Consider the following 13,037-nt stretch of genomic DNA (forward strand, 5'->3'; position numbering starts at 1 on the left):
CCTAGGCTAATTATTCATCAAAATTAGTTTAAACCTCAATTAGTTGGAGAATTCTGATTAATTAAATTTAAAAATCTGGGACAATAAAAAGATAGTCTTGGCATTGGTAATCATGAAACTTCTGGGTTGTTGTAAAAAATACGTATCTGGTTGCTAATCTCATAGGAAGTCTACCATCCTTATTCAGTTTGTGACTTCAAACACACTGCAATGTGGTTAATTCACTTCCCTCCAAAATGCCTGAGCAAGCTACTTCTTACTATCCAAGGATGGAATTCACCACCACCCTCTTGTGGACAATTTGGGATGGATACAGGACAGGGTGAGATTGGTATAGAATCATAGAATCCCTACAGTGCAGAAGGAGGCCATTTGGCCCATCGAGCCTGCACTGACAACAATCCCACCCAGGCCCAATCCCCATAAACCCATATATTTACTCTGCTAATCCCGCTGACACTAAGGGGCAATTTAGCACAGCCAATGCACCTGACCAGCACATATTTCGGGCTGTGGGAGACAACCGGAACTCCCGGAGGAAACCCACGCAGACATGGGGAGAAGGTGCAAACGCCAGAGAGACAGACACCCGAGGCTGGAATTGATCCCAGGTCCCCGGCGCTGCGAGGCAGCGGTGCTAACCACTGTGCCACCGTGCCAAAACTGTGGACATGAGGGGAAACCCAGAATCAGAAACAGAAATGGTAACGTTTGTGTTTTTGTTTCAAACTTAGTCTGATAATGCCCGTGGGGCAGTTTACAATGTTAAAGATGTTAAATAAGTTCCGGTTGTTCGAGACCCTTTGAAACATTTACCCTTTTGTCTTCTGTGGGCTCTGCCTTACCTGCTGTACACTTTCAGCATTTATTTCAGTTAGAACGCTTCTGGTCTCAGTGGAGAAATGAACTTTTGGGGTTATGGTAATTTGGTTACTTTCAAATATCAAGGTAAACTCATTGTGTGGGTATCTGTGTTGAAGCCGTCAGAATTTTCAACTTCCCCTGGCAGTTTCATCACTGCCTGAGCCTCCGTGGGCAGCCCATTCCTGGATTTATAGAGCATAGAACAGTACAGCACAGAACAGGCCCTTCGGCCCACGATGTTGTGCCGAGCTTTATCTGAAACCAAGATCAAGCTATCCCACTCCCTATCATCCTGGTGTGCTCCATGTGCCTATCCAATAACCACTTAAATGTTCCTAAAGTGTCTGACTCCACTATCACTGCAGGCAGTCCATTTCACACCCCAACCACTCTTGAGTAAAGAACTTACCTCGGACATCCTACCTATATCTCCCACCATGAACCCTATAGTTATGCCCCCTTGTAATAGCTCCATCCACCCGAGGAAATAGTCTTTGAACGTTCACTCTGTCTATCCCCTTCATCATTTTATAAACCTCTATTAAGTCTCCCCTCAACCTCCTCCGCTCCAGAGAGAACAGCCCTAGCTCCCTCAACCTTTCCTCATAAGACCTACCCGCCAAACCAGGCAGCATCCTGGTAAATCTCCTCTGCACTCTTTCCAGCGCTTCCACATCCTTCTTATAGTGAGGTGACCAGAACTGCACACAATATTCCAAATGTGGTCTCACCAAGGTCCTGTACAGTTGCAGCATAACCCCACGGCTCTTAAACTCCAACCCCCTGACATGACATATGTCATGTATGGGTTCTGTTTACCCTCATGCCTTGATTTTCACCCCTGCCTGCTCTTTCTCGAGGGATTAAAGCCACTGTTTGTTGGGGACCTGCAGCTTTCCAATCAACCTCCCCAAAGTAGCCTTTCTTCACCCAGAAACCTCGATGGTGAGGACCAGGGAGGTAATCAACTGTTGGGGACAATCTGTCTTCCCCTGACACTTACACACCCAGTTACTTCCCAGCCTAGGTCACTGGAGAACAAACTAGAACCTCTCAGCAATTTGAAAATGATCATATTGTACCTTTCACAAGCTCAGGTCTCCCATCTCCTCATGGACGATTCAGAATGGATGTCCACATCCCACGATTTAGTTAAAATAAGATAAAAATGAGACTTTTGAGTTTGCTAACTATTGTGTGTCTCACTGATTTTGTTTCTCCTACTCAGAAAAGAGCAAAGAGGCATTTTTAAAGATTAGCATAGAACTAAAAGGAAAAGGTTCACTCAACTTGTAGAATTGCGCAATGGGGAGTTAAATGAATCAGAGACCAAAAAAGAAAATGCTGGAAAACCTCAGCAGGTCTAGGCAGCATCTGTAAGGAGAGAAAAGAGCTGACGTTTCAAGTCCAGATGACCCTTTGTCAAAGCTAAAAGGCAGAGAAAGTGGGAGATATTTATACTGCAGGGGGAGGGAATGAAAGATGAGTCATAGCCACAGAAACCAGGGGAAAGGCTGCTAATGGCAGCCCATAGAGAGAATAAATGGCCGAACGGCAGAGAAGCTGAAATCAGAGGGTAAACTGTGACAGATGAAGATATGGGAAGGGGGGGGGGGGGGGGGGGGGAGGTAAGATTGAGAAAAAATTGAGAAAAGGCCATTCACACCTTCTATTCTCTCTATGGGCTGCCATTAGCAGCCTTTCCCCTGGTTTCTGTGGCTACGACTCATCTTTCATTCCCTCCCCCTGCAGTATAAATATCTCCCACTTTCCATGCCTTTTAGCTTTGACAAAGGGTCGTCTGGACTCGAAACGTCAGCTCTTTTCTCTCCTTACAGATGCTGCCAGACCTGCTGAGATTTTCCAGCATTTTCTCTTTTAGTTTCTGATTCCAGCATCTGCAGTAATTTGCTTTTATTAATTGAATCAGAGGGTTTATTGCAGACAGAATTGCTGGGCTCACCAGGGATGCCCAAGTTCCATGAACGAATGAAAGAAAAGAACTACACTTGGGTGTATCTCAACAATTGCAGCATTAATGGCAGCACACTTGTAATTGCCACCTCTGAATGGAACCGTGTCGGTGTCAGCCTTGGCTGAGTGGTTGCAATCTAACCTCAGAGTCTGAAGGTTTTTTAGCTTCATGCTATATGTCGGAGATTTGAATATATTACCGAGGCTGACATACACACTGCTGTGGGGGTGCTGAACTGTCAGAGATACGGTTTTCAGATGAGATATTAAACTGGGGTGCTGCTTTCAATCTCAGGTAGATAAAGATCCTATGACACAATTCAAAGAAGAGTTGGGAATCCTTCCTGGTGACTTGGCCAACATTTATCCCCAACCAACACCTAGTCATATATTTCCTTGTTGTTTGTGGACCACTTTCTTGAACCGCTGCAGTCCATGAGGCGTAGGTACACCCACAGTACTGTTCGGGAGGGAGTTCCAGGACTTTGACCCAGTGACATGAAGGAACAGTTATATAGGTCAAAGTAGGGGAGGTTTTGGCCTAGTGGGATTATCGCTAGACTATTAATCCAGAAACTCAGGGGACATGGGGACACGGCAGATGGTGGAACTTGAACTCAATAAAATATATCTGGAATTAAGAATCTACTGATGACCATTGTCGATTGTCGAAAAAACCCATCTCGTTCACTTATGTCCATTCGGGGAGGAAATCTGCCGTCCTTACCTGGTCTGGCCTACATGTGACTCTAGAGCCACAGCAATGTGGTTGACTCTCAACTGCCCTCTGAAATGGTCGAGCAAGCCACTCAGTTGTATCAGCATTTCAAGAAGGCCACTCACCACCACCTTCTCAAGGGCAACTAGAGATGGGCAATAAATGCTGGCCAGCCAGTGATGTCCATGTCCCAAGAATGAATAAAAAAGTCAGGATCATGTGTGGCTTTAAAAGAACTTGCAGATGGTAGTGTTTGCATGCACTGACTGAATGCAAACACTACGAGATTGTGGTACAGATTGTGGTGCAGATTGTGGGCTTGGAAAGTGTTTTCAAAGGAACCTTGGTGAGTTGCTGCAGTGCATCTTGTAGACGGTACACACTGCTGCTCCTGTGCATCAGTGATGGAGGGAATTAGTGTTTAAATTGGTAAATGGGATGCCAATCAAGTGGCCGTATTTTGACTGGATATTGCGAGGTTCCTTGAGTATTATTAGAGCCACACTCATCCATGCTAGTGAGAATATTCCATGACCTGTGCCTTATAGATGGTGGACATATTTCGGGGGATCAGGAGGTGAGTTGCTTGGGCCAGATTCCCAGCCTCTGACTTGCTCTTGTAGCCACCGTATTTATATAGCTGGTCCAGTTCAGTTTCTGTCAATAGTAACCCCGAGGATGTTGATAGTGGGGGATTCAACGATGGTTATCAATGAATCAATTCAAGGGGAATTAGTTGATTCTTTTTTAGATGGTCATTGCCTGTAACTTATGGAGCAAATGCTTCAATATCTGAGGATTCACAAATGGCGCTGAATATTGTGTAAACATCCACGAACATCCCAACTTCTGACCTCATGATGGAAGGAAGATCATTGATGAAGCAGATGGTTGGGCCTAGAACACTAAGATAAATGCAAAATACTGCAGATGCTGGAATCTGAAACAAAAACAGAAAAGTGCTGGAAAGTCTCAGCAGGTCTGACAGCATCTGTGGAGAGAGAATAGAGCCAACATTTCAAGTCTAGATGACCCATCGTCAAGAGTTCTCTCCTAGGACACTACCTTGAGGAACTCCTGCAGTGATGTCCTGGAGCACAGTCTTCAGCTACACTATCTATTTACTCACTGAAATACTGGAGGACTTTCTAATGGGCTCCGTAATGTGTGCACTACGGAGTGTATGTGACTGACCAAAGGCAATTGGTCATCTGCTTTTTCATCCATCCTGGCAAACTATCCTGTAAAGCATTTCTTCCATTCTTGTGATGTGGCTGGGATTAAAAGCTCTACCTGCAGGGGAACAGAAACAGGAACTAGGCCATGATGCTTTGATAGGTACAAAGCACTGGAGAACTAATGCACGACCTGTCTAGATTGCTGAGTTCCAGGTGCCATTGACATCCCATGGGTGTTCTTCATGGACAGTCCCCAGGCTTGTTATCAAGGAGAGCGTGGATTAGGAACATTTTGGGACAGATATCTCTCTGGAGCCATTTCCTGTCCCTTTCCTCCAGTGGACACAAGCACACTTGGATTCACACCAGGCCAGCTCACTACCTGGATATTATCAGGAGCCGCATATTTGGCAATCTTTTGAGAGACAATATCCTTGAGTTCCTTATTGATGATGTCCTCTGCAGTGACGATCCCATCCTTTAAAACAATGAAGACGTAGGACCCTGAGAAAAGAAGCAAGAGTATTGGGTTATTCTCTTACGCTCCAAGACACGGACTTCCGGAATTGGCTGAAGCATTCAAAAACTAAATTGGATTCACTCCTGATTGTGACAGGAGTGTCAAAACATTGGTTTGTGAGAAGGGAAAGGTAGATGTGGGAGGTTGCTCAGAGGTTTTCTCATTCCAACACTACTCCCCTCCCCGCTTCTGAGGACAGTGGCTTCAGAGCTGAGTCAGGCCACAATGTTGGCTTTTCTAAATGGGGAAAATGCTTAGGAAATCAGAAACACAAAGGGACTTGGGAGTCTTTATTGAATATGCTCTTAAGGTTAACGTGCAGGTTCAGTCAGCAGTTAGGAAGGCAAATGCAATGTTAGCATTCATATCAAGAGGGCTAGAATACAAGAGCAGGGATGTATGTCTGAGGCTTTATAAGGCTCTGGTCAGACCCATTTGGAGTATTGTGAGTTGTTTTGGGCCCCATAACTAAGGAAGGATGTGCTGGCCTGGGAAAGGGTCCAGAGGAGATTCACAGGAATGATCCCTGGAATGAAGAGCTTGTCGTATGAGGAACAGTTGAGGACTCTGGGTCTGTACTTGTTGGAGTTTAGAAGGATGAGGGGGGAATCTTATTGAAACTTACAGGATACTGCGAGGCCTGGATAGAGTGGACATGGATGTTTCCACTAGTAGGAAAAACTAGAATCAGAGGGCACAATCTCAGGCTAAAGGGACGATCCTTTAAAACAGAGATGAGGATGAATTTCTTCAATCAGCGAGTGATGAATCTGTGGAACTCTTTGCCGCAGAAGGCTGTGGAGGCCGGGTCATTGAGTGTCTTTCAGACAGAGATAGATAGGTTCTTGATTAATAAGGGGATCAGGGGTTATGGGGAAAAGGCAGGAGAATGGGGATGAGAAAAAAATCAGCCATGATTGAATGGCGGAGCAGACTCAATGGGCCGAGTGGCCTAATTCTGCTCCTATGTTTTATTGTTGCTCTTACCTTCACCCTTGACCTCATGGGCACATCCGATTGCCGCAGATTCTGCTACAGCTCGGTGTTGATTCTGAAAGTTCAGAGAAATCCCAGCGTCAGTGGTTTCATTTGGCTGTCGGATTAAACATTCTCGGTTTAGGCAGCTCGAGGCCTGGACGCAACAGTCCAAGGCTGCGCAACTCAAAGCACCATCCAGGGTGAATAAAAGTAGTAATCCTGGTCTGAAACAGGCACAGGAGCCTCCAATCAATCTTAAAATTAAACCTTTGTTCAGTTCAGGCAGCCACCGGGACCACCTATAAGAAGGCTCCAACCAATATGGCAGTGGTCAGAGAGTCAGCTGGGCACAGGCCTCAGATCTGTCAAACTGGTCACCACAATGTCCAATCTAGGCCCATAAAATAGCCCCATTCATGTTAAATTTAGGCCCCTCTGTGTGGGAAAAGAGAAGGGAGATTTGCTCTGGATATGGTCTGTGCAAATGTGGTCTTGGAGAGTTTAATATTGACGATGGAGCACCCCCCCCCCCCGCCCCGCCACCACCCCCAGCAATGGTGAGAGTGTGCCATTGCCTCACACCGAAATCCGGAGTATCAGAGTTCAAATCCTGCCAGGCCCAGTCTGAATTTAGTTTTCAAACTAAATCAAAGGTAGAAATTTAAAAAGTAGTGACCAAGGATTGTTTCTTTAAAACATTGATGGGTTGAAGGTGTCGCTGGCTAGTCCAGCATTTATTGCCCATCCCTATTTGCCCTCGAGAAGGTGGCGGTGAGCTGCCTTCATGAACTGCTGCAGTCCACGTGATGTAGGTACACCCACAGTGCTGTTAGAGAGGGAAAAAAAGATCATTCATGTCCTTCAGGAAACAGTTGACTTTACCCTGGTTGAGGTGCGACTGACAGTCCACACCAATCTGGCTGACTTGCAACTTTCCTCTGAAGTGGCCGAGGACGTAATTATCAGGTAGGTTCACATCACCACTCAGGGCAACTCAAATGCTGGCGTTTTGTCCACATCCCAAGAATTAAAAAACATAGTAATAATAAACGTCAGCTTGTTCTGCTTACCACAGCACCTTCGATCTCTGCTGTACCCAGCCTGTGACCACTGATGTTGATGACATCGTCCAGTCGGCCTGTGATCTGATAATATCCCTCCTCAGATCTGTAAGCTCCATCTCCTGTGAAGAAATAGTCTGCACAGAACAGAGGGGAAAAATGCCTCAGAAATCCTGTTGCTTTTTAATTAATATTTTAAAACTTATTCCTTCTCCTCTGAGGCACTGCTTCCTGCTCGGGTTTACATTCCATAGAATCCCAACAGTGCCGAACGAGGCCATTCAGTCCATCGAGTCTGCACTTGACTCTCTGAAAGAGCCATCCCTCCCAGGCCCTCCCCTCCACCCTATCCTTGCGCATTTACCATGGCCAATTCCCCTAACCTACACATCTTTGGACATTAATGGGCAATTAGGCATTAGCCAATTCACCTAATCTGCACATTGTTGGACTGTGGGAGGAAAGCAGATCACTCGGAGGAAACCCACGCAGACACGGGGAGAATGTGTAAACTCCACACAGTCACCCCAGGCCGGAATTGAACCCGGGTCCCTGGCACTGTGAGGCAGCAGTGCTAACCACTGTGCCACCCAATCTAATGGTTGTCTCCGAATACCTCAGCAATCGCATGACCAGAAGGGTTGATAGTGCTTAGATTTTTGATGGAGATCAGGAAATGCCTCGAATATAAAATTCTCAAGCCTGTTCTCAAATCTCTCGCTCCCTTTCACTGAAACAACATTCAAATCTACAAGTCTCCAAGATTCTGCACTACTCTCTTCTGCAACCCCTACTTTCAACCACTGACAGCAATGCCTTAAGCTGTCCAAGCCCTGAACTCTGAAATTCTTTACTGAGACTTCTTTGCCCCTTCATTTCTCTCCTCCTTTAAGATGCTCCTTGAAATCTGCCTCTTTGGCAAAGGTATCAGTCACATAATATCTCCTTATGTGGCTCAGTGAAAGGCTCTGGTGATAGGATTCAATCCAGTTGGTGAAGCAGAAACCAAGACAGAGCTTTTCTTTACTGAGAGAGTTGAAGGACTTCACTCTCACAGCTCTCCTTGGACACATCCCAGTGTCCCAGCTATCCCCTATTTATACCATAAGACCAAAGAAAAAGGAACAGGTGATTAATACCCATCACCCATTTCTTTTAACCTTAACTGGACAAGACATTAAGTTGGCACAAGGTTGTGGGGGAGAATTCCATGGATGAGTATATTCCCTTAATGCGGATATCTGCAAATCCGTGCCCGGAGTTCCTGCCATGGGCTGTCCAGCAGAAGATTAGTTAAAGTCCAGTGATTTTCCCTTTATTGGGAGAACCCTGCTGACCTCCCAGTGACCTTACAGCATGAAAGTGGGAGAATCCATGAGATATAGGGCTGTACCTTCTAGCAGAATTCGGTGGACAGGGGTCAGAGTGGAGAGCCCGACAGCTGAATTCCCCCCCCCCCCACAGCTACTTCCTAGCCTTACTGGTAACTCCAGTTGGGACCAGTTAGCGCGGTGTGTGTCATGACTCCAATGTCAGGACAGATTAACCCAATGCCCACAAATCAATGCTTCAGGTAATCCGGAAGGAAGCGTGGTTAGTCTATTCTGATCCACCTGGTTTTATTCACTGACAGTCGTTTTGTCCCCTGTATCAGAAACGTTAAGATTAGAACCAATTTTTTTTTCTCACTGTCTCTGCTGCCACTCTGCCTCATCAATAAGACCAGGGTAACGGAGGGTCAGAGGGTTGATGCAGTTCGATGGACAAGTTGTCTCCATTCTGGACAATGGGGAACAAGCTCCTCCCACTCGTTGAAACATTGCCCCCTACAAAGATGGCGTCCGCACATGCGCACTGATGCATATGATGCACTTTGGTTAGCATTGCTGCCTCACAGCATCAGGAACTCGGGTTCGATTCCAGCCTTGGGTGACTGTGTGGAATTTGCACATTCTCCCCGTGTCTGTGTGGGTTTTCTCCGGGTGCTCCGGTTTCCTCCCACAGCTGAAAAATGTGCGGTTTAGGCTGATTGGCCATTCTAAATTGTCCCTTAGGAGGGTTAGCAGGGTAAATACATGAGGTTAGGGGGATAAAGCCTGTGTGGGATTGTTGTCGGTGCAGACTCGATGGGCTGAATGGCCTCCTGTTCAAAGGGTCTTTGATTCCTAAATATGGACAGGCACAACTGATTTAAAACTATTTCCAACATTCTTTTAATGAACGCTTGGGGTTTGGATTCACTGGCTGTTAGAGTGCTGGAAACAGATTCAAAAGTAGCATTCAAAAGACATTCAGATAAAGACTTGAAGGAAAATAAAATTGCAGGGGGGGTAGTACCAACTGGATTGCTCTTTGAAAGAGCTAGCACCAATTCGATGGGCTGACTGACCTCCATCTATACTGCCCTCTTCAATGACTGGACTTTTGAAACCCTCCCAGTCATAAATGCTCCAACCGGAATGCAATTTCTTTACTTTTCCAATAAATCAGATTGAAGCCAATTCTCCGGAGGTTCGGAGATAGCCAGCCGGCCTTGAGAGGGAAATATTAACAACGTCGAGTGACAGATTTGCTTTGTCGAGTGGGCTTGTCACCTTTCAGCTCGTCCAACATCCTCAACAGAGACTAAGTACCCTGTCCAAATCCCACTCACAATGCTGCTCAGTTCACCTCCAATTGTAACTGACCCTTCGCTGACACACAGAGAGGTCAAGAGAGTCACCAGGTCTGAACTCATTATCCTGGATCAAAGTAGTTTTTATATCAGGAGTCCTGATTGCCACAGGAGAGATGCGTGTATTTATTGATGATGAATATCTTGTGCTACTTCCTTCTGTCTCGCCCCTCTGGTGGCACAGTGGTTAGCACTGCTGCCTCACAGCGCCAGGGACTGGGTTCAATTCCCGGCTCGGGTCACTGCCTGTGTGGAGTTTGCACGTTCTCCCCGTGTCTGCATGGGTTTCCTCCGGGTGCTCCGGTTTCCTCCCACAGTCCGAAAGATGTGCTGGTTAGGCCCATTGGCCGTGCTAAATTCTCCCTCTGTGTACCCGAACAGGTGCCGGAGTGTGGCGACTCGGGGATTTTCAGAGTAACTTCATTGCAGTGTTAATGTAAGCCTACTTGTGACACTAATAAATTAGCTTTTTTTAAACTGTGTTTCCCTAGACAACCATCTCCAGGAGCTAACAGGTGCTGTACTCGGTCACATATACTGCTGCCACCTTTCTGTATTTTGAAGATACGACCAGGTTCTTGTTCTCCGCCCTCAATCCTTCGATGTTCTCCTTCTTTGATTCAAAGGCAGACAAATGAGGCATGATTCACGAGCAGCCAACTTCACACTGGAGTTTAGCTCTGAATTGTACAGAGCAGAAGGTGGCCATTCGGCCCCTAGTGACTGTGTCAGCTCTTTGCAAGGACGACACTCCCCTGTAAGTGATCCTTTTCAGTTATGCATCCAACTCCATTCCGAAAGTTACTATTGAATCTGTCTCCACCACTGTTACACTGAGTGCATTCCAGACCATAACAACGTGTAAACAAATTCCTCCTCATCTCCCCAGCCCCAGGTTTCTTTTGTCAATTATCTTAAATCTGCCTCCTCTCCCTGACGACAAGATTCCTCTTCATTTACTCTATCAAAACCCTTCATAATTCTAAAGGCCTCTGTTAAATCTCCCCTCAGCCGTCTCTGTTCAAAGGGGAACAACCCAACTTTCTCCAATTTCATCGCATAACTGACGTCCCGCATCCCTGGAACGAATTCTAAAGTTTATTTATTAGTGTAACAAGTAGGCTTACATTAACACCGCAATGAAGTTATTGTGAAAATCCCATTTCTAATCGGCCTTGGTATCAACACAACACATCCACTTACTGGGGTAAGCTTTAAAATATGTGTTCACAAATCTCTCGTGGTCGTTGTAGATAGTTCGAGCCATCCCAGGCCAAGGTTGTGCGATGCAGAGGGACCCAGCGATTTTGTTGCCTTCTAATCTCCTACCCTGGAACAGAGACAGAACAAAAGTCAATACAATTCTGAAATCAAATCTAAGGCCCCTGAATTAAATTTACGGAGTTCTAGTGACCCAGTGTGTAGCATCCCTACCTGTGAGGCAAATATTCCGGGCTCGAGTCCCACCCCAGGACTTGATGGCCAAGGAGTTCATAACGCGGGCAAACAGGTTTACCGGAATTTTACCGTCTTGCCCACCCGAGGCTCATAAGGTCCTGCCCTAGGCCAACGGAGAAAGCCATTCTGCCAGCCTTGCCCGCCCTCGAATCAGGGTGGGCATGCCGGTAAAATTCCAGCCGTTGACTTTGTCAACCTGCAAACCCTTCCAAAAGCGCCAATGGCTAGCAGTAAAGACTCCTGGTCAGCCACGCTTGATGCAGAGTGGCGCCCCCCAAGCTATAAACCCCTGGTCATAGATCATAGAAGATCATAGTATCCTACAGTGCAGAAGGAGGCCATTCAGCCCATCGAGTCTGCACCGACTACAATCCCACCCAGGCCCGATCCCCACAACCCCATACATTTATCCTAGCTTGTCTCTCTGACACTAAGGGACAATTTAGCATGGCCAATTCACCTAACCCGCACATTTTTGGACTGTGGGAGGAAACCGGAACACTCGGAGGAAACCCACGCAGGCACAGAGAGAATGTGCAAACTCCACACAGGCAGTGACCCAAGCCGGGAATCGAACCTGGATCCCTGGTGCTGTGAGGCGGCAGTGCTAATCACTGTACCACCGTGCCCCCCCCGGTGACAGACCTGTGACCTGTTCCGGATTTACGAGCTATGGGAGCAGACAAAGGTCTGCCTTAGCGCACCACTAGATGCGAGAAGAGAATTGAATGGAAATTAAAACTATGGAAAGTGACCGCAGAACGCAAGACAGAGTTGACAAGTCTCAAAATTCTTCCTTGTCAAGAATGGGGGAACAGAGAAAATCAGATGAGTATCTGAGAGAACGAGGAATAGAAAGATCTGCCGAGATGAGGCAGATGGAATGAGAACGACTCATGAAGTTTGAAGACCAGTACAAACTGGTTGGGCCGAATGGGCTGTGTCAATGCTGTATATTTGAGGTAAATCTCTGCAACCATCAGGCTCCACTGGGCTCTTAACCACTGGACCACGGCTGGAGATTCCTCATTGCTGGCTGACTAATGGAAGTCGCTGCATTCTGAGGGAAAAACTCACACCCGATGGCCTTTCCCACACTCCCCTTACTAGAAGAGAAAGCAGGAGAGTAATTTCACATCGAGTATCCTGTATATTCCCACGGAATCCTGGCCAGATCTGAACACGCTATATCCTCAGCTCCAGGTGTAAAGGGACATCTCCAGTTCAGACAATCTGACCTCCTCAGACAAGAAGGTGGATGAGGTGAGGCAAAAGGAGAAAGTCAACATAGTCTAGTTACCTGCTCGTCCACGAGTACGGGTTCTATTCCAAAGAAGGGCCTCATAGCCATGGTAGGGACAATCTTTGCATCTCTGCCGGCAGGACGAGGGGCGATGCAGATACCACCGGTCTCTGAAAAAGAACACAAACCTTCCTCATCGGGAAACAGGCAGTGAATCATTCCAAGCAGGCTGCATGGGACAGCAAGGTCTCTGCAATATTCTGAAGTAAGAACCTTTGCCTCAAATGCATCACATCAGAACATGGTTCCGACAGACTTAGCTCTGTTTGCAGCAACAGTTTTCTAGACATCACCGACAACACCAATTTT

General features: G+C 46.6%; 1 protein-coding gene across 1 annotated transcript in view; it reads right to left on the reverse strand.

Annotated features, from left to right (window-relative positions):
* The window catches only part of LOC144507293 (acetyl-coenzyme A synthetase 2-like, mitochondrial), a 58,126-nt gene that overhangs the window by 727 nt on the left and 44,362 nt on the right, over positions 1-13,037 (reverse strand). Inside the window, exons 9-13 of the mRNA XM_078234350.1 lie at positions 12,726-12,838; positions 11,171-11,297; positions 7,303-7,430; positions 6,242-6,305; positions 5,117-5,238 (exon numbers count right to left, since the gene is read on the reverse strand). Coding sequence (XP_078090476.1) covers positions 5,117-5,238; positions 6,242-6,305; positions 7,303-7,430; positions 11,171-11,297; positions 12,726-12,838 — 554 coding nt within the window. The remainder of the gene's footprint in view (positions 1-5,116; positions 5,239-6,241; positions 6,306-7,302; positions 7,431-11,170; positions 11,298-12,725; positions 12,839-13,037) is intronic.

This window comes from Mustelus asterias, chromosome 18 (genome assembly GCF_964213995.1).
Source record: "Mustelus asterias chromosome 18, sMusAst1.hap1.1, whole genome shotgun sequence".
Classification (NCBI taxonomy): Eukaryota; Metazoa; Chordata; class Chondrichthyes; order Carcharhiniformes; family Triakidae; genus Mustelus; species Mustelus asterias.